At 34.9% G+C, this 21,341-nt stretch overlaps 3 protein-coding genes across 3 annotated transcripts in view; 1 reads left to right on the top strand and 2 right to left on the bottom strand.

Annotated features, from left to right (window-relative positions):
• LOC133332015 (dynein axonemal heavy chain 10) overlaps positions 1-21,341 on the top strand; it is an 87,710-nt gene that overhangs the window by 22,969 nt on the left and 43,400 nt on the right. The window contains exons 21-22 of the mRNA XM_061540399.1: positions 20,262-20,495; positions 20,679-20,787. Of these exons, the coding sequence (XP_061396383.1) occupies positions 20,262-20,495; positions 20,679-20,787 (343 nt within the window). The remainder of the gene's footprint in view (positions 1-20,261; positions 20,496-20,678; positions 20,788-21,341) is intronic.
• Positions 856-2,978, bottom strand: LOC133332020 (larval serum protein 2-like). Its single transcript, XM_061540405.1, has one exon. The coding sequence runs from the start codon at positions 2,955-2,957 to the stop codon at positions 861-863; it is 2,097 nt and encodes a 698-aa protein (XP_061396389.1). The 5' UTR covers positions 2,958-2,978; the 3' UTR covers positions 856-860.
• Positions 17,228-19,363, bottom strand: LOC133332018 (larval serum protein 2-like). The gene has a single exon (XM_061540403.1). It carries the CDS (start codon positions 19,322-19,324, stop codon positions 17,228-17,230), a length of 2,097 nt encoding a protein of 698 aa, XP_061396387.1. The 5' UTR covers positions 19,325-19,363.

Below are 21,341 nucleotides of genomic sequence, written 5' to 3'. Positions count from 1 at the left end.
ACTCAAATATCAATGAAAACAATCTTAAATATTTTTTACAAAAGCAGGAAAATATTTCATATAAATAAAAGGCTGATGACTAAAATTGACATCTTATATTATATTGGCTTCAAATATCCACTTAAGCACACGGATATCCACTTTTTTAACACGGACTTAAAATTTAATTGTGATCTTCAGAAACCTTTAAATGGGATTTACATTATTGTAAAATTTTATTTATAAATTCATTTGACAGCAGTATTTTCAAAATTATATTTTACACAAACTGTACCTATTACAATACACATATGATGCATGCATTGAATACAATGGAAGACAGTCGTGTGCATTTTTCCAAACTCCTTCAGACACTCTCTTTTTTTCTTAACTTACCTCCAGTAATTCAGTGGGAATGCCTCTCAGAGTGAAACATATGTTGTGTTTACCCTCAGTCGTGGCACAGGAAAATGAATCAAGCTCACCTGGCGTTGATGTCTCCTGTCAACCGGTCTTTATGTTGCCGTCACTCGGCACGGTTGGTTGTCAAGGTTAATTCATGTGAAATCTATACCTGAAACAGGCAACCGAAAGAAGAAAACAGTTTCTTCCTTTCCATCATAATCAAAAAATAATCTATTACTCTACATGAAAATTGGTATTATTCGGTACGAGATCAGCAAAAATACAAAACATGCTACCCTTGTCTAATCGCTCAAACATCAACACAAACGACATATACTCATACAAAACATTAACCAATATTTGGAAATAAATCACACTTTTGGATTAAATTTAAAAAAGTTAAAAATGAAAACACCAATTTATTGCATACAATAACAAAATAAAAACCAATCAAGATGTTACAAGTTCAAATCGAATTAAACAACATTGGTGGTATCTTCCTTGTGGTAAACGGTGACATCGTAAAATTTGAAATTGCCAACCTTGAAGTAATAATCGTGGCCGACAGGACGATCCAAAGGATAACCAAGAGGCAAAGCATCAACATAGCGACTGCCGGAACCAACGCCACAGCTTACAGTGGGATCGTATGTGGAGTACAGAGCTACTTCAGGAGCATGGTAGGGATACACGGCAAAGAACAATTGGAATGTTAGACCACCCTTTTTACCCAAGGGTAAAAGTAAGCGGCGTGGATAACCACATTGGCCAGATGTAAGAGGGAATTGATAATCAGAATTTGTAGCATCAAAAAGTTTCTTGTAGAGTTCAAAGTATGTGGTTTGATCGTTTGTCGAGCAGGCAAATTCTTCCGAACTGCGTTTCAAATGGTTCACACCAGCAACCAAGTCAACAACATAGTGGTCCAATTCAAAGAAGTTTTGGTAGTTATCCTCCAATTTCAACAGACGACCATTTTCATCGTATTTGGGTCCAAGGAATACTTTGACAACTGCTTTCTGTGCCTTGTCCGAGGTGACATCCAAAGTGAATTCGAACGGCTGGTGATTAACGCGCTTCTGGCGGGCCTTAACAACGAAACTTTGGCCATTGTGGACGGAATTGCGACCGAATTTGAAGAGAGCGTCATCGGAACCTTTCACTCTTGTCGTTTCAACGTTGACAACATTGCTTACATCAGAATCGAAATACTCAAAGAAGGTTGTTAATTTTTCGGGCAGGTGGACATTGTCGAGGGTCACACCGGTGAATTCCAAATCCTCCTTCTTGTACTCTGGATAATTACCAGCCAAACGCCAATAATAACTAAGGAGCTCCTTATATAAGGAATAGAACAAGGGATCACGCAAAGAGGTTTCGTACTGAGACAAGGTACCGGGTAGCACATCACCGAATTTGCCATAGTAACGTCCTTCGTTCACAACATCACGGAGAAGATTATCGAGACTGCCATAGTTCTTCTTGTCCAGACTGTAAGCATTACCTTGCAAGGTGTTTCCTAGCTTCTCGACAGCAGTGTGGAACTCATCGGTGGTAGTGTCCACAAATTTAGCAACGCGTTCAGAATATAACGCAACATCTCTCACAAGATCGAAATTCTCATTGTTGTAAAAATTGTAGTCGTTACCACGATCGGGGAAGCTAACTCCTTTGTAGTAGGCTAGGTTGCTGTAGTATCCTGGTCCGTATTTGGTGTACAAATTGAGATGTGGCACTTCTCCCAAATCATTGGACAAACGTTCCAAATAGTAACGAGCCAACAGTTGTCTGTGCAAGAACAAATACAATTCACCCACACGATCCTTGCTGAATTCATGAGTTTCGGGGCCCTTGGTCCAGTAGGGATAATGCAGATTATAGTAGTAGTAGAAAGCGTTTAGTCCAACATCCTCCGTGAAGTACGCCAAGGTGTGGTCGTAGTTAACGTTGTCGTACACATTGCTGTAGTTAGACTTGACAACAACATTGAAAACATTGTCCAACTGCTTGACATTGTGGAATCCGTGGAGGGCATAATGTTCAGCCTTTGTCACAGTTTCCACATCAAAGAAATGCCATGGAAGAACCTCGTAGACGGCAGGAGTAGTGACGCCGTGTAAGTCGTCGCGCAGAACAGTGGCCAGGTTAAGGGCGTACACAAATAGTTGTTTGTTCACATGAACGCGAGCCCAGTATACAGCATGAGTGAAGGCTTCCCAATTCTTGGCGAAATAAAACAATCGTCCCAGACCCAATGCGTACTCAACATGGGTGGAATAGACGGGAGAGAACACCACTTCATCACACAGCGGCTTGTTTTGCCACAATTCAAAAAATTCCGTCAGCTTATCGACATTATTGTAATCGTCTAAATGTTCCCAAGGCTTGTACGTGGTGTAGGTCTCATCGAATTTGGTCACAAACACATCGTCTTGGTACACATGCTGGAGGACTTCCAACACAAACTTTTGCTTCTCCAGGAAGTCCTTATCGGCAAATTTTTGTTTCGTGACTGGATTGGCCAAGGTGCAGATGGCCAAGCAGACGACTGAAACTGCTGTGAACGACTTCATTTTGCGAAATCATACTGAACTACCTTGCACAGGCCCTTCTTATACCTGTCGAAAACAAACGAAATACACGTTTATAATCAATCAAAGGTTAGTAATCTCTTATCAACATTAGACATATGTCAGTGCATTGCAAGCAAAACAGAACATTTTACAATAAAAACACAAAAACAATTGTATAGTAAATATATGTGATTCGAAATCGTTATTCCTTGTATACCCCACATAAACCAACGTTAATTATAGTTGCAATCGGTGCATACTTGGCATTATTTTTAAAATCATTGTGAACTGTTTCTATGTCTGGAGCCGAGCTGAGAATAACACTTTTTCGCTTTGCTTTCGATCGTCACCCAACGTGTTAAGCAGATAGTGACACTCATAATTGTATAGACGAAAACATATGTTAGTCAAAATCGATTAAGATTCTGACCACCTTATTGCTATTTTAATCGCATATATTGGTTCCTAGATCAATATTAATGAACCATAAGGATTTCAAAGTCAGAAAAATTGGGTTTCGCGATATTTTTTTTAATAATTTGTTTGTCGGATTTTAGTTTTAATAGTTTTTAAGGTCCTGTCCTCGCGATTTATTTTGCAAAACCTCCTTTTTATTATTCTAAAGTTATTTGGGATGTTTTGAAGCCGCGACGACCATATCTAATACTCTCATTTTGAGATTAGGACGAGAAATTACCATATATTAAATGAAAAATTGCTGGAGAATGTATTGAACGTAAGTGTGAGAAAATATTCGCGAAAAAATGCCGTGGTTTATTGGAATCGTCGCCAAATCGCTTTTAGTATGTGGTTACCCGCAATGGTAACTATAAAAAGACAAAGCGTGTGTTATATAATGATTTTTTTCAAAAATGAAAAAAAAGCAAAATACTTTTTTGTGATAATCATTTTTGTGTTGGTATAGATTTTGGCCGATATCTTCGTGACCAATAGGTCTTTCGCAGTGATTCATGCAGAAATAAGATCTAAATATGTCCACAAACATATCCCATCATACATAATTCATTTTAAATCTTTAGTTTGCTGGCTTTAGGCGTATATATTAGAATTTTTCACATGTTTATTGAGGCAAAATACTTATTACACTCACTGTATATATATATATATATATATATATATATGGGAAATTACAAAAATCTTTTAAATTCCTTGAAGCTGAGGTTTGCAAGGTTATAACTCGCGAAATATGAACATATTGCATATAATTTAAATTCAATTCTATAAAATGAAGTGTGCTTGTCAAAATCTTGAAATATTGGTAATAAATAATAAGTTGCGTGGAAGCTGTGATGGTGGTAATGTAAAAAAATGGGTGAAAATGTGTTGAAGCCAACGAGTTTTTTTGTGTTCGTTCCCGATTTGTGGCTAAACTACACAACGCACGCACATGTGATCAGTGACTAAGTTGCAGAATACCCCATGGACAATATGGTTCTAATGTATGATTTTTCGATATAATCACTGCATCCACCCAAAATGGATGCTGACATTTTGAAGCCGGATTTTCGATGTTTTTTGAATTTTTCTTATAATTAGGATGCGCATCCAGATAATAGAATAAACTAATTATAGGATCGTAGAACTCGTGATTCTACTTCGTTTAGTGTATATCTCATGAATGTGCTCACTGTAGCTTCTTTGCAATTGGGTTCCAAAGACGAAAATTTGGTGCGTAAATTTTTATAAAAAACATATTTTTTGAGTCTAAAATTAAGAAAGTCCATTCAAATTCCGTGGAACCCCGCGTGATTTTAGTTTTTTTACGTGCCGGATCGAATGAGCCCATCCATGTTCAATTCCGTCCAATAAAACGGCGGATATAAGTACCTTGAATGTGGAAAAAAATGCAAAAACTTATTTTGACAAATTCGCGTAAAAAATCGCGGTTTTCTTCGAATTAATTTTACATGCATTTATGCTTGTATTGTCAAATTCGCGAATCTGTGTGGAAATAGGTCAAAAATACATCGATACGCGAATAATATGCGTATTTTATCAAAAATTGATTGTGGAGGCACATCCGCGGTTCTTAACCGATCCTTTTAAAATAGGTGTCCGTTTGCGTATTTTCATAGGAGATTACTAAAATCGGATGCGCATAAAAGTCGTATGCACGTTGCGTGATTTTTAGCCATTTTTAGGGTTTTTGCATAGTAAAGTGCATCGAGTGGCACACTTTGACCGCTAAATTAAACATCGAAAAATTAATAATTATTGAAAGACATTGATTCGGTTTATACGAAAATCGCATGCGCATCAACTGATTTCAACTAATTCGCGAATTGCAAGCTTTTCAATATTGATCATTTTTATGTATTGTAAGTGCAATATATTAGCCATTAATGACGTCGAAACGCTTATCAGATGAATCTGCCGATATTTAACAATCATCTAAAAGAATTTGCAGAAGAAAGCGTCGTATATTTTAGAAGATTAAGGCAAAATCGTATCCTCTTAACCATACTAAAAAAATCGAAAATTCAAAAAAAAAAATTGTTTTAATTCAAAAATTAATTTATTTTATTTTCCGATATCTTCATGTTTCTATTTGTTTTTCGCGACTATTAAACCGTATTTCAGTGTGATTTGACTAGTATGCAAAGAAAACAATGGTGTTTAAGCATTTGTGAAGAAATTCACGAATTACAACGGATAGTAATCCATTTAATTTATATTTGAAATACAAGATTTAAAACCGCTATAACTTTTGTGCGCAGCATCCGAATTTGTGAACGCGAACAGATTTCGAATCAGCATATTTTTCTTAACCTATGTACCAAAAATCATAAATGTGCTCGCAAAAAATTTTTTCAAAATTTTTTTAATGGAATTTTAAAAGAATTTTGTAATTTCCAATATATTGCTGTTCGTTAGTCTCGCTAAAACTCGAAAACGGCTGAACGGATTTTTCATATCTTAGTCTAAAAATGTTCGAGCTTCAGGGAAGGTTTAAAAGTTGAGAAAAAAGTCGAAAACCGCGAAAAATTTACGAAAAAATATTATGAAGCATATTTGCATTTCCACGAAATTAGTATTGAGCTATTATGATTGCACCACGTCGTAGTTGTTATTTTGGGATATTTTAGGCGAAAATTGGTAGCGTATCATTCCTTTAAGCCTTCATTTGTCAATTTTTGAAAATTTTGAAAATATTTTTTTTTTTCAATTGGATTGACATTGTATTGAAAAAAATTTTGTGAGAATTCAAAAAAATAATTGAGAAGTATCATTGAATTTACACGTTTTCCATAAAATGTCCGTACATTTGGGACAAATGCAAGGATGCAAATCAGAAGACATCCGGAATAGAGTTTTGATTATAAGATCCATGTCCTAAGTCATTTTCTCAAAATAATAAAAATAGTTCCATGCCACGGGAAATCAGGTGGCACCATTATATGGTGGTTATTTGCCTATTCGTTGGTTAGTATCTTTGAACTTATACACTTAACACCGCATATATCCGATACCAATAATGTGTATCTCAGAGAAAACTAATAAATGTACGATGATATCTTCTGTGCAAAATCCTATCGTTATGTTCATAAAAAAACATGATGTTACTATTCGTGACTATATGTGACTATAAAATTACAAATAAATTAAATTAGGAGATATAATAACATTTAAAGATGTTGTTAAGATTGAACTTTTCATACCTTTTCATATGTATATTTCTTAAATCTGTCCGGACATTTATAGGGGTACAATGTTAAAACACTATTAGGTAGTAGGTTGTCCATGTTCTTTAACAATAATGTTCAAAATTATAGACGCACCGGCAATTAAACGGGAAATATGTATGGCTCTCTTTTATTGAGTTAGGCCAACTCTATGAGAAAATTCGATCAAAGTCTTCACAATTCCGAAAATGGAGTGGGACCTGTATGTAGGAGATTGGGTCTAACTTAAAATATGTCCTCAAAAATGTGTTGCCCTTCAATATCCGATTATGGTATATTACAGCTACTACAATGGGAATGTATATATATTAATTTTTGGAAGGACACATGAGAAAATACCAAACAATGGAGGATACCATTATATAGGACTGCACGGAAACTTTTACCAATATTGATAATTTTTAGTAAAGAGGTTTTGATCATCCAAAATAAAACATTACAGTCACTTTGGTTGAAACACTGGAACAAACTCCCCAAAATACCGAAAATTTTGAGTACCGTTATATGGGGGCTACCTCAAAGAATGGACCTATATAGATAATTTTATGGCGATTCATTCTATCAAATAACAACCAAATAACAAATTACAGCCGATTAGATTTAAAAACGTGTCCAAATCCCCCACAGCATCAAAAAATGTGAGGTACTATTAGACGGGGGATATTTAAAGCTTGGGCGAATATAAAATTACAGTCAAATACCGAATATTAAGGGATACTGTTATATGGGAGTTATCCAAATACTTGGGTCAATATTGATATTGTTAATTAGGGGGATTTCCTGCTCAATAAGTATTCTTAATATTAAATTAGAAGCAATTATGTTGAACATTTTCAATATCAAATATCATATAAGTAGTAGAAATTTATGTGCAAATTTCAAAGTTGTATTTTAAATTGTGGAGGTTACAAAAAAAAAAACTAGCTTTATATTGCGCTACCATTATATTACGAAAAATTGAATTATAACCGAAGGTCTAACTTATATGTGCACTTAAATTTATTTTCCATGAATTTAATAATTCTTAACCTTATATCCACCGAAACTTTAGATGACAAAAATAGCAACATGACTCGCTCATTAATATCAAATTTTAGATATTCGGTACTGTAATGTTACTTTAAGTCTGTATTACAAGAATCTGTACAATACACCTTATGGTGGAGAATATAAAAACAAACGTAAAAAAATATTGCTAGGCAAGACAACGTTTGCCGGGCCCGCTAGTATATATATATATATATATATATAAATTTGTAACAATTTAAACACCAATTAACACACGTTTCCTCTGACTTATTTCTGAACGCTGTGCAATAGAACAAACGTTGGGTAATTTCATGAAATCTGATACATATACTAGCTAAATCTGAATATGAACATGTTTACACGAAATTTAATTTACTATGCACCATTTCGTGCAAATAAAAAATACAGTGTGCAATATATACATGGGCAATATTCACAATTTTTTTATATTCCATTTTCAAAAAATCGGCTTTTTTGTTTTCAGAGTACATCAATGATTTTTGGTACACATATAGAGAAAAATGTCCTGACTCCGAATCCGTTCGCGATCAATTTTTTGGTTGAGGCGCGCAATAGTTATCAAGGTTTTAATTTTGAGCTTAACAAAAAAATCTTAAAATTACGCCATTTATTATATTGACCAAAAATATTGATATATGACTTCATTCGTAAAGTATGAATATGCAGATATTATAATAATCGCGAAAAGGTAGCATATTTTCGCGAAATATGGAAAAATAATAAAAGTATAGGGGATTATGTCATTATATTCATGACATACATACACATAAAAATTAATTTAAAAATATCTACATAATCTAAACACCACGGTAAATCAGATGATATTAAAATAACACAAGTCTGTGTAGCGGTTTGTAAATTACAGCGATAAAAAGCAAGATATTGAGGAAAATTATTTGTTTTCGGTTCGAAGAAGTAATATCATCATATTTATTTTTTTAATTTAAACAAGAAATTGCGGAAAAATGTTTGGGTTATTCCTCTATTTTACCCGAATGTCACCGAAAAATCGTCATATATACAAATATTCACTTCTTGTGTATAAGTATACAACTTGCGGATTATAGCAAGACCCTTCCGAAAAATCTTGGGGTTCTAGAAATAAATTGTACATTTCAAATTGCGTCTAAATAGGGTAATCCTCAAAATCATTTAATGCGCATGCGGTTTCCAGGAAGTACTGAAGGTTATCTCCAATCCATGCATTTTTTGACGGCTAAGATGACCCCATACGTTACATTGAAGTACCTAAAAACTCGTAAAACGCGAATAATTTCTGGAAAGTCCGTATGCTTTTAACGCGCATCCGATTTCGGTGTGCACCATAAAAAATACATCGATTTATACCTATTTCAATGCGGTCCATCAAGAACCCTGCAGGGACGTACGCAGGCAAAGAAGAGCAAACTTGTGGATAAAATATAAAAAATCGCTTAATATTTTGATTCTTATATATGCATACGTGTTCGAATTGAGTTTTTCATTTTAATTTTACACGGCCCGGCACCCGCGTTTCTAGTATCGCATATTCAGATGTAGCAAAAGGTGTTTTTGTAAACTTTTAATTATATTCAAATTTTCGGTAAAGTTATGAGCCTTTCAATATAGAGAAGAGGCAAAAATATGTACAGTACTAATTTGTGTATACAGTCCAAATTATTTAAATAACTTAAAATGATATTTCCGTCAATTTAAAGGTAGATGGAGATAAAATTTTAAAAAATGATACATAGGAGACGTACTCCTAATTTTGTAGGCTCCTAGATTTAGATTGACAAGAAGGCCGTGAAATGAGTGGCTTAGTCACAAATCGATAGAAAACATAAAAAAACTGCTTCGCCTCAAGCTGTTTTTACACATTTTTTCACATTAAAGTAGACACAGCATCTACGTAAATAAAGTTTTGTGGTCAATATCATGAAAAGATTGCAACGACAGATCAATGAACCCAAAACTATTCACTTTTTTTATATACTTAAAGAATTCCCGAGTTATAAAGGGGTGAACCTCGGCTTCAGCTATGTTAAAAAATTAGCAATATTGTCCATATATGTATATATAGGGGAGACTGGGGCACCTTCGGCATCGGGGCACATTCGGCATTCGCGTTTTGGATATGAAGCTCTCACCGTACATCACTAGTTGCGATACATAGGTATCAACTATCAAAATAAATAACTGTCGCAAAGTTTTATTTCTCTAGCTAATCAACTTATTTAGATACAACGTTTTTTGTATTTTTACAGATGGTTTTGTAATATTTCCATTCAATTTCGTAAGTATTTCGTGTAGAAAACTTTTCATATTTTAAGGCAGTATTATCAAAAAGACGTTAATCTTATAAAAATAATTAAAATAATAATATTTTTAGAAGATTGATAGAAATAAATGAATAAATCAGGGTATATTCTGCATTTTGAAGTGGGGCACATTCGGCCATATACAATATTATTTCCTTAAAATGTTTTTGTGTTTGTCTTTAAAAATAATGTTGACGAAAATGCAATAGAAAAAAGCTGTTTCTGATGGTGTGTGTGACCTTGAGATGACAACGCCCGCCGCTAGAAAATATAGCCTTAAAAGTCAAACTTTGAGTCGGATATTAAAACAAAATGGAACATATTGAGGACCTGAATTAACAGGGTATGACTATGTTGCCGAATGTGCCCCATCAAATGCCGAAGCTACCCCGGGTAGGGGCTCATTCGGCAAATTTGACTTTTTTACAAAACTGTAAAAATTTTTAAATAATACTAATTTATTATATGTTTTTGGTACTAGTTTTTATAATTAAGTATCAGAGGACAATAACCAGCCATAAAGTTTTTTTATATGTTGAATAAGTATTGAGATATAGAACTTTAAACTGAAAGTGGCGAAGGTATCCCAGTCTCCCCTATATATATATATATATATATATGAAATAAAAACATAAGGGTCATTCGTATAACGAGAATTCTTCCAATCGACTGTTGTAAATCAAATAGAAAATTCAGCAAATTCAATGGGGGTTTTCCTAAAATCTCAAAACCCTAAAATGTTGATATATATTATTAACGCGTGGTGCGGTGAAACATGTGTATAAAATCCTGAAAATACTCCAATTTAGGGGGTAATATTATATATGAGGCATACTAAAGCGGGACCAGTACTGACAAACATTGTGTAGGGATTAGCGAATACTTGGTGTTTTCATTGTATAATTAAGGGCTGATATAGCTCTAGTTCCAAGCTAATGTTTTAGTTTTGAATCCCAATACCGTGCATGGAACTAAATATTAAATAGGTAGGATGTTTTATGTAGGACCTGGGCCTAAATGCGGGTCGATATAGTTAATTCTCAAACCTCACGTTCTACTTTTTATGTCGATATCCTCCAATAGAAAAATGATTACAACATATGGCTAAATCGATTAAATAAACTGAAAATTTCGTCTACCGAATATCCCCCCTACTATGGTGGAATGCAGCTATATGGGATAACTCCAACACATGGAAAAAATCAGCTTTTTTAAAATAAACAAGTGAAAAAGCGTTAAGTTCGGCTGCGCCGAACTTTGGATACCCTCCACCATAGTTATACTGACAGATACATGTAATGAAAATATAGGGAATACTAAAAAGTGGGTATATACCGATAACACTGTGCAGCACTAAAATCTTGAACCAATCGAGACCCCCAAAATCTTGAAGCTTGTGATGGTGGAAGAAAATCCCTAGCTGGGTTTAGCATTATTAGCTAAGGTTTTTTTAAAATTAATTTTTAAAATTAGCACAATTTTCAAATAATACGTACGTATTATTGAGTCTATATCTCGTGAACTATTTGAAATATTGCTTTTCTCTCTTAAGCAATATTTTTCCTCTTAATTAGATCTAAAAATTTTCTCTTGAGATAAAATCAATGAAACAACACCATCATACTGAAAATAGCACAACTGCAAAAAAATTAAAATTTCGATATACTTTTTCCATGTTTAATTTTTACTTCAATTTTGTACCTATTTATTGAAAAAAGCATAGCAATTTTTATTTCTATAAACATACAATTGGGAGTGAATTTCTTTGGTTCATCTTGATGAATTTGTGAGGCTATAACTATGTGAAGGAGTCAACCAATGAAATCGGGGTTTTAAGAAAAGTTGTTTGATTTGCTATTGGCTATCTTCTTGTCATATACTGTTTGGCCGAGTCAGTAGCAGTTTCTGAAAAAAGTGTGAAAAACATGGAAAAAGTATGTCTAAATTTTTTTTTTTTTGCAGTTTTGCTATTTTCAGTATGATGGTGTTGTTTTATTGGTTTTATCTCAAGAGAAAATTTTTAGATCTAATTAAGAGGAAAAATATTGCTTAAGAGAGAAAAGCAATATTTCGAATAGTTCACGAGATATAGACTCAATAATAAGTACGTATTATTCAAAAATTGTGCTAAAATCCGCCCCAGTCGAATATTTTAAAAATGAATTTAAAAAAAAAACCTTAGCTAATAATGCAAAACCCAGCTAGGGATTTTCTTCCACCATCACAAGCTTCAAGATTTTGGGGGTCTCGATTGGTTCAAGATTTTAAAGTTGAAAAATGTGTCACTGTGTAATTCTACAAACCGATTTATGTAAACCATTATGTACACCAAATACAAACTTCAGCAATTTTTAATGGGGATTTTAACTAAAATCTGTAAGATCCAAAAAAATGAATAATACTCTACCATGCGTTATCAGTATCAGGATAACGCATGGTAGAGTGTAAAATCCTCAAACTACTGTAATTTAGATTACAAAGTTATATGAGGCTATGCCTAAAGGAGACCAATATTGATTACATAGTGTAGGAAATAGTGAATATTTGGGAATATCATTATATGAGGGCTATGCCTAATTAATGACCGGTATATGCCAATATTGAACCCAATATTTTAATTTTTTATCTCAATTCCTTCCTTCAGGAGGTTTCATTATAGAGAATATAGAGAAAATGCCTAAATGTCTGCCGATATATTTCATTCTCGTCATGCTTGAGTTTTCTTTTATCACAATATCTTTAGAAGGCGCAATGCTTACAACAGATGTCTAAATAGTCTAACGACTACCCAACCCCAACACACAGAACAAATCAGATAACTATTTTAATATAAAAAAGAGGGTTATATGGGGACTACCCCTAAAAAGGGGTGAATTATAATAATTTTTGGTGGGGAGATTTGTTACCATATACGACTACAAAATACCAAATTTCAGCGAATTCGGTTAAAAACGCCCTCAAGAACCCTCAAGAACAAAATATCAAAAATTGGGGGTACCCTTATATGGGGACTACCCGAAAAAATTGACCCATATTCATAATTTTCTGTGGAGAGATTTGATACCCAATAAAAACAGAAATTACTAAATTACAGCCAATTCGGTGAAAAATCCGGTCAAAACCCCCCAAAAACTGGAAAAAGTGGACTTATATTTATAATTTTTAGTGGGGAAATTTGGTACCCAATAAGAACCCAATGTACCCAATTTCAGCGAATTCGGTTGAAAACCGCGCTCAAGAACCCTAAAATTCCAAAGTGAGAATTTTGTGCGATCAAGTTTCTAAAAAACCTATTTTTCGGTCCAAATTTTTAAGGGTTTTTACGTTTCTGATGATATAAAATCTTCTTCGTGAAAATCCATCTACTAGAACGGCGGGAACTGGCCTTCCGAAAACACGAAATTTGGCAAAAAATGTTTTTGAACATATCGCGGATTTATTTGCATTTTCTGTGGATCATTTCCGTTTCAATAAATGACCTGTTACGGATTTTGTACTTTTGTGAAAAGAGAGCATTAAAATCTTCAGCCGAAAGAGGGATGTACCCAATTTATCTCAAAAATAGATTGTGCTGGGTCATCCATGGTCCTTAATGGACGGCGTTGAAATCGGTATAGATCGATATATTGTTTTAGGGTGCACACCGAAATCGGATGCGCGTTAATGGCATATGGAGTTTTCGAAATTATTCGCGTTTTACGAGTTTTTGGGTACTTCAATGCAACATGTAGTACATCTTAGCCGTCAAATGAAATTTGGAAAAATATACATGGATTGGAAGATAAACTTCAGTACTTCACACAAAGTATACACAAAAAGTGATTATTTTTATATATGTTTTATATTTTTCGGCAAAATTCGGGTAAAATAGCAGAATAACCTCATCACTTTTTCTGAAATTTCTTGTATAAAATTAAAAAATAAATATGATGGCATTATTTTTTCGAACCAAAAACAAATATTTTCCCTCAATATATTTTTTTGTTGTCGCTGTAATTTACAAATCGCTACACGGACTTGTGTGATTTTGATATCATTTGATTCATCATGGTGTGTAGATTATGTACATATGTTTAAATTAATTTTTAGGTGTGTGTTATGTCAATTAATAAACAATTTTATTTTTTCTTATGCTTAAAACCTCGATAACTTTTGCGCGCATCAACCAAAAATTTGATCGCGAACGGTTTCGGAGCATTTTTTTCTATATGTGTACCAAAAATCATTGATGTACCACAAAAACAAAAAAGCTAATTTTTTGTATATATATATTACCAACATATTAAAAATGTTTTTGGTATTTCCAAAACAATATTTTACTACACACCAATTCTTTTGCCATCAGTCATTACCCCTTTTACTCTTGTAATATATATTTCCAAAAAATACAAATTATATATAGATTCACCAAATTTAGCACCAGTTAGTACACATTAATATAAATTCTCATAAGTAGAAATTTCCAAAACTTCCCACATACACCAATCTAACGGTTCGCCTAAATCCAATTGCAATTGTACCATATTTTATACCACTTGGTACACATAAGTCAAATTTCCAAATCTATTTACAAAACTCAATACTAAACTAGATCCAAATTTATCAAATTAAGTACTTTTCGTACACATCAGTACAAATTTCCAAAACTACCTACATATACCAATTCTACTCCCCAACAGGAATTCTAACTCCAAATTTTAGGATTCTAGCCCTATCGGTTCTCCCAAAATTCAAATTGAACCAAATTTAGTACACATTAGAACGAATTTCCAAAACTTCATACATAGCCTAATTATACACCTCAACAGTGATCCTAATTCCAAATTTCAAGATTCCAGCTCTATCAGTTGACCCTAATCCAAATTCGGTAACATTTAATACGAATTTCCAAAACTTCCTGCACCCCAACACTGATATTATCTCCAAATTTCAGGATCATACCTCAATCGGTTTATCTAAAATTGAAATTGTACCAAGTTTAGTACTATTTAATATGAATTTCCAAAAACTACATCTATACCCAAACCCTACGTTACAACAGTAACCCTATTTCCAGCTTAATCGGTTTATCCAATTTTGGTACCATTTGGTACATATTAATACGAGTTTCCAAAACTTCATACATACCCTAATCCTACACCCCAACAGTGATCCTAACATCAACTTTCAGGATACCTACGCTATCGGTTCTTCAAAAATGGACAGGCACAATGGCATGGCAAAACAAAACACAAAGACAACAAAACCACAGTCGTACGTAGAGAAGAAGATCGAAAAGAAGTAACAAGATCATCTGGATTTAGGTTCGAAACTATTGCTGTTCGGCGAGACTACGATGGTGTTACAAACTACAAACCCTACATCCACTATTGCCATAAGCTGCTGCTGCTGTTGGTTGGCTATTTGACTGTTGGTGGTGTTGTTGTTGCTGCTGGCTTACCATTGGATAAATATTAACTTTTCTACAAGATTTATAACGAAAACACCAAAAAACACAATGGTCATCTTGGTGGGATGGATGGATGCTGGATGTTGATGATGATATGATGCAGACAGATATTATGCGATGAGTTTGACCTTTTGTTTTTCCAGTTATTTCTGGGAGGTAGTTTGTTAAACGTTTATTGTTGTACATAGTCGATATGTGGATGCATGTTTGTATGTAATTATATTATACAAATGATCGTGTTGATCGTCGTCGTCCTCATCATCGTTATTATAATAATTATGACAACGATGATATGCTGATATTGTCTGCCAGTCAGACAATGGCGACTTGTCATCGTGTCCCTTATTTAATATGCGGTTTTTGTGACGCAGAAATTTGAGTATAAATTTCCTAGAAATCTTTTGTTTTGTTTTTTTTTTCAACAGTAGAAGGGAGCACTTTACAAAAAGAAAAACTTAATAGATATCTATTCAGCCATTCAGTCAGACAGGGTGTTCCAAACATAGACATTTCATGAACGTGCACCGCCCGGCCACCTTTTAATCTTACGGAACCAAAATGTTCTGAAACCAGCTCGAAAAAAAATAAAAATAGAAACAAAAAGAATTATTAGGTTGTCGTAATAGTGCACAATAAAGTATCCACATTGATTTCACTTTAAATACAATTTAGAAATCATAAATAAAGCAAACAAAACTGTCAGTAAAATTCATTCAATTATAATAATTCTAAATTTCATTAAAATAATATGTTCAGCAAATTGAACAAAAAAATCCAATTGGAGGGAATCTGCAAGAGGTTAAATTGCAAATTGTATCATGGTTAAAGGAAATATACGTGATGCCTTACATGTAACTATGGGGTATAAGTCCCGGTTATTATGTACACAAACATAGTGAATTATGCCAAGGGTTTTCCCAGAGCACCTCCACCTAATGTTATGTGGAGTGGAGCCAAAGTGTAAAAATGTTCGTCAGCCAGCTGCAATCCGGGAAACTCCTCCACACTTCGAGCACCAACGGGTTTCTTAGGAGTCACGACTGCACGTGAATAGCACGTGTGACAAAAAAACACAAAAAGACAAACGTAACCCTTCGTTACTTAACAAGTCCGTCCCGTGTAATTTTTAATATCACAAGGCCATGAAAAATCAACCCCTGTTCACGTGAACGGTCTATCCGGTATAGTCCGGGAAATCGGCAAAGAGTCCATTAATTGGCTTCGAGTCTGGTGCAAGGTTTTTGCTCGTGGTATCCAAAATTCTGTTCTTAAAACTCGAAGCGTTAATAACCGAGACATTTTACAACTGTAACAACAACAAAGTCGTGTTAGCCAACTGACCACCCACACGCATCAGCCCCTTAGAGTGATGGGATAGATTGTCCCGTACAATATTTATCAGTGAATGACACTCTTAGAGCAGTAACGACTAAATGTTTCTTCGAGCTTGAAATGAAATGCAGTATGAGGATCGCTATTGGGCCTAACATGGAATTTTGGTATGGCTTCTTTTGCATATTACAAACATATGCACAAATACCCAATACCCTGTACCACCGTGTGGTGAAATTTCCCCAATGTTCCATATGAGACATAATGTAAAGATTACATTATGTCGTCGTCTTTTCAATTATATTACGCATAAAAATATCATTCAATTACGTACATTTTTTATTATTATATTTAGAAAAGAAAAATACAAAGATAAATTTAAAGAAATAATGCCAATCAAGTCGGATCAAATCCACACTGGGAAATAATTTTAAATTAGACCACATTGGTAGTATCGTCTTTGTGGTAAACGGTGACATCGTAAAATTTGAAATTGCCAACCTGGAAGTAATAATCATGGCCGACAGGACGATCCAAAGGATAACCAAGAGGCAAAGCATCAACATAGCGACTGCCGGAACCAACGCCACAGCTTACAGTGGGATCGTATGTGGAGTACTGAGCTACTTCAGGAGCGTGGTAGGGATACACGGCAAAGAACAATTGGAACGTTAGACCACCCTTTTTACCCAAGGGTAAAAGTAAGCGGCGTGGATAACCACATTGACCAGATGTAAGAGGGAATTGATAATCAGAATTTGTAGCATCAAAAAGTTTCTTGTAGAGTTCAAAGTATGTGGTTTGATCGTTTGTCGAGCAGGCAAATTCTTCCGAACTGCGTTTCAAATGGTTCACACCAGCAACCAAGTCAACAACATAGTGGTCCAATTCAAAGAAGTTTTGGTAGTTATCCTCCAATTTCAACAGACGGCCATTTTCATCGTATTTGGGTCCAAGGAATACTTTGACAACTGCTTTCTGTGCCTTGTCCGAGGTGACATCCAAAGTGAATTCGAACGGCTGGTGATTAACGCGCTTCTGGCGGGCCTTAACAACGAAACTTTGGCCATTGTGGACGGAATTGCGACCGAATTTGAAGAGAGCGTCATTAGAACCTTCCACTTTTGTGGTTTCAACGTTGACAACATTGCTAACATCAGAATCGAAATACTCAAAGAAGGTTGTCAATTTTTCAGGCAGTTGGACATTGTCAAGGGTTACACCGGTGAATTCCAAATCCTCCTTCTTGTACTCTGGATAGTTACCAGCCAAACGCCAATAATAACTAAGGAGCTCCTTATATAAGGAATAGAACAAGGGATCACGCAAAGAGGTTTCGTACTGAGACAAGGTACCGGGTAGCACATCACCGAATTTGCCATAGTAACGTCCTTCGTTCACAACTTCACGGAGAAGATTATCGAGACTGCCATAGTTCTTCTTGTCCAGGCTATAAGCATTACCCTGCAAGGTGTTTCCAAGCTTCTCGACAGCAGTATGGAACTCATCGGTGGTAGTGTCCACAAAGTCAGCTACGCGTTTTAAGTAAAATTCGAGCTCCTTTACCAGGTCGTAGTTCTCTTTGTTATAAAAATTATAGTCGTTATGACGGTCGGGGAAGCTAACTCCTTTGTAGTAGGCTAGGTTGCTGTAATAGCCGGGACCATAGTTTTGGTGTACATTGAGTTGAGGCACTTCTCCCAAATCATTGGACAAACGTTCCAAATAGTAACGAGCCAACAGTTGTCTGTGCAAGAACAAATACAATTCACCCACACGATCCTTGCTGAATTCATGAGTTTCGGGGCCCTTGGTCCAGTAGGGATAATGCAGATTATAGTAGTAGTAGAAAGCGTTTAGTCCAACATCCTCCGTGAAGTACGCCAAGGTGTGGTCGTAGTTAACGTTGTCGTACACATTGCTGTAGTTAGACTTGACAACAACATTGAAAACATTGTCCAACTGCTTGACATTGTGGAATCCGTGGAGGGCATAATGTTCAGCCTTTGTCACAGTTTCCACATCAAAGAAATGCCATGGAAGAACCTCGTAGACGGCAGGAGTAGTGACGCCGTGTAAGTCGTCGCGCAGAACAGTGGCCAGGTTAAGGGCGTACACAAATAGTTGTTTGTTCACATGAACGCGAGCCCAGTATACAGCATGAGTGAAGGCTTCCCAATTCTTGGCGAAATAAAACAATCGTCCCAGACCCAATGCGTACTCAACATGGGTGGAATAGACGGGGGAGAACACCACTTCATCACACAGCGGCTTGTGTTGCCACAATTCAAAAAATTCCGTCAGCTTATCGACATTATTGTAATCGTCTAAATGTTCCCAAGGCTTGTACGTGGTGTAGGTCTCATCGAATTTGGTCACAAACACATCGTCTTGGTACACATGCTGGAGGACTTCCAACACAAACTTTTGCTTCTCCAAGAAGTCCTTGTCGGCAAATTTTTGTTGCGTGACCGGATTGGCCAAGGCGCAGATAGCCAAGCAGACGACTGAAACTGCTGTGAACGACTTCATTTTGCGAAATCATACTGAACTACCTTGCACGAGCCCTTTTTATACGTTTTTAAAACTGATTACATATCAGATTGCATCTATTCTGGTCTGACGAAAGTGATTCGTAGCAAAAAAAAAAAAACAAAAAAGCTAGGACACATGTTTGCAAAGCTGTTAACAAAAACCAAACATAATGCTGATTGTTTCTAACTCGTGCTTGTGTAGATAATATGGCAATCAAAACAAATCGATCGAGGGTCAACGTCTTGAAAATATGGGAAGCAGCCGGCTTGATTTGGGGTCAACGTAACCGCGAGGACTGATTGCCTATAAAATTGCAGTGCACTGAATAAGCAATTTTGTTTGTTACAAAAGTGATAACGATTTCATAGTGATTACAAATATAGGCGTCCGTTAGATGGCTGTGAATGTTCTTTTGTCTCGAATAGAAAAGAGATTGGCTACGGTTAAGGTTCGGACATCAATTTTCGGGCATGTGGGGAGATGTTGACACTTTTTGTTAATACTAATGTAACTAGTTCAATTTTCTATGGGTAACATAGTAACAATTACAATTAATAATGGGATTTATGTAATTTTTTTTATACTCTATACTCTATTAAAAAATATTTTTCATTGAAAGTGATTAGCAACAACAATAGGCAAACGGCTACATATATTATTTCGGAATTATACCGACTTTTGGTGCCACATTTCCGAATGAAGTCAGATTTTAGGGAAATTGAGAAAACGTGGATCGATATGGAATGTGAGCTACGACCTACTAACAACGAGTATATTAAAACTTTACATACATGCTCCATTTTTATAGATTTTATAACGTGTTTTCCTTCACCTGTAAAATAAATAAAAGTTAATTACGTACCATTGCATTTATGGTGGCGATAAAATTTTGCGTGGAAGGCTTATTCAAGTGGAATAATGCTCTTATTTTCAGATAATGATCGATTGTGCTAAAAATCCGTTAGTTGTACCATTCTGTACAATACCCGGGCGGCTACCCGAAATTCAAGGTCTGAGCTTGGGACTGGAAAACTGTCAAAAATCTCTGAACGAATATCTCGAATCCAAACGACGAATATTTCCCAGATTTTACTTCATTTCCACAGATGAGCTATTGTCCATTTTGGGAAGCTCGGAACCAACTGCTGTCCAACATCATATCATAAAGGTAAAGTATATAACGACAATTATCAAGCAATTAGAAAACGCTTTTTAGCCGCTTGTATAAAACTAAACATTTTCGAATAAAGAATATTATAAATGTTATTACGACAATTTTAGAGTTACGAAAAGGGCAACTTACGACATTGTTTGTTATTGTAAATTCTATCATTTTCTATATATCGATCAGATGTACGACAATGTGAAATCGCTGCGTATAATCAAGGAGAGTTCCACCCTGAGCATTGTCAACGCAATGATATCTACCGAAGGCGAAATTTTGGAGTTCCGTCAAAGCGGTAAGTAAAATGTTGAGAAATGATTGTTGACCTTTGGACTTTCTTTTTTATTTATTAATTTTTCCGGCTTGAGGTCATTGAAAATTAAAAAGATTTTTGGTTTCTTTTTTAATTTATTTTTATTTTTCCAATATTTCGATCATCGTCGATGATCATCATCAGGGATTGACTTTAAAAAACAAAATACATAAATATATTAACAAAATTACAAAATTGGTTTTTAGTTACATTTTATTTTTCTTATTAACACATTTTTCTTATTAAAATTCATACGGTTTTTGGCAGGTACATTTATTATGTGTAACATTTCTAACATAAATCTTCTTTTATAGTTTTCCTCGCGTGTTAACATCTCTAAAGTTAGGTGTGTGTCCAGTTTGAGAACAGTGTACTGCTAAGGCTATTTTCTGTTCTAGAGGTTTGTTTTTATTTTTATGATCAGACTTGTGGCCGCTTATTCTTGTTTTTAGTTTTGTCTTTGTAGTGCCAACATATACCTTGATTTCATAAACTAAATTAGATTGTAGATTGTTCGTCTGGAGGGGTTTTTGATT

The sequence above is a fragment of the Musca vetustissima genome, unplaced genomic scaffold, assembly GCF_032173495.1.
Source record: "Musca vetustissima isolate MV318-11 ecotype Yass unplaced genomic scaffold, APGP_CSIRO_Mvet_v1 utg2750, whole genome shotgun sequence".
Taxonomy (NCBI): Eukaryota; Metazoa; Arthropoda; class Insecta; order Diptera; family Muscidae; genus Musca; species Musca vetustissima.
This window is presented reverse-complemented; position numbering and strand designations above follow the sequence as displayed.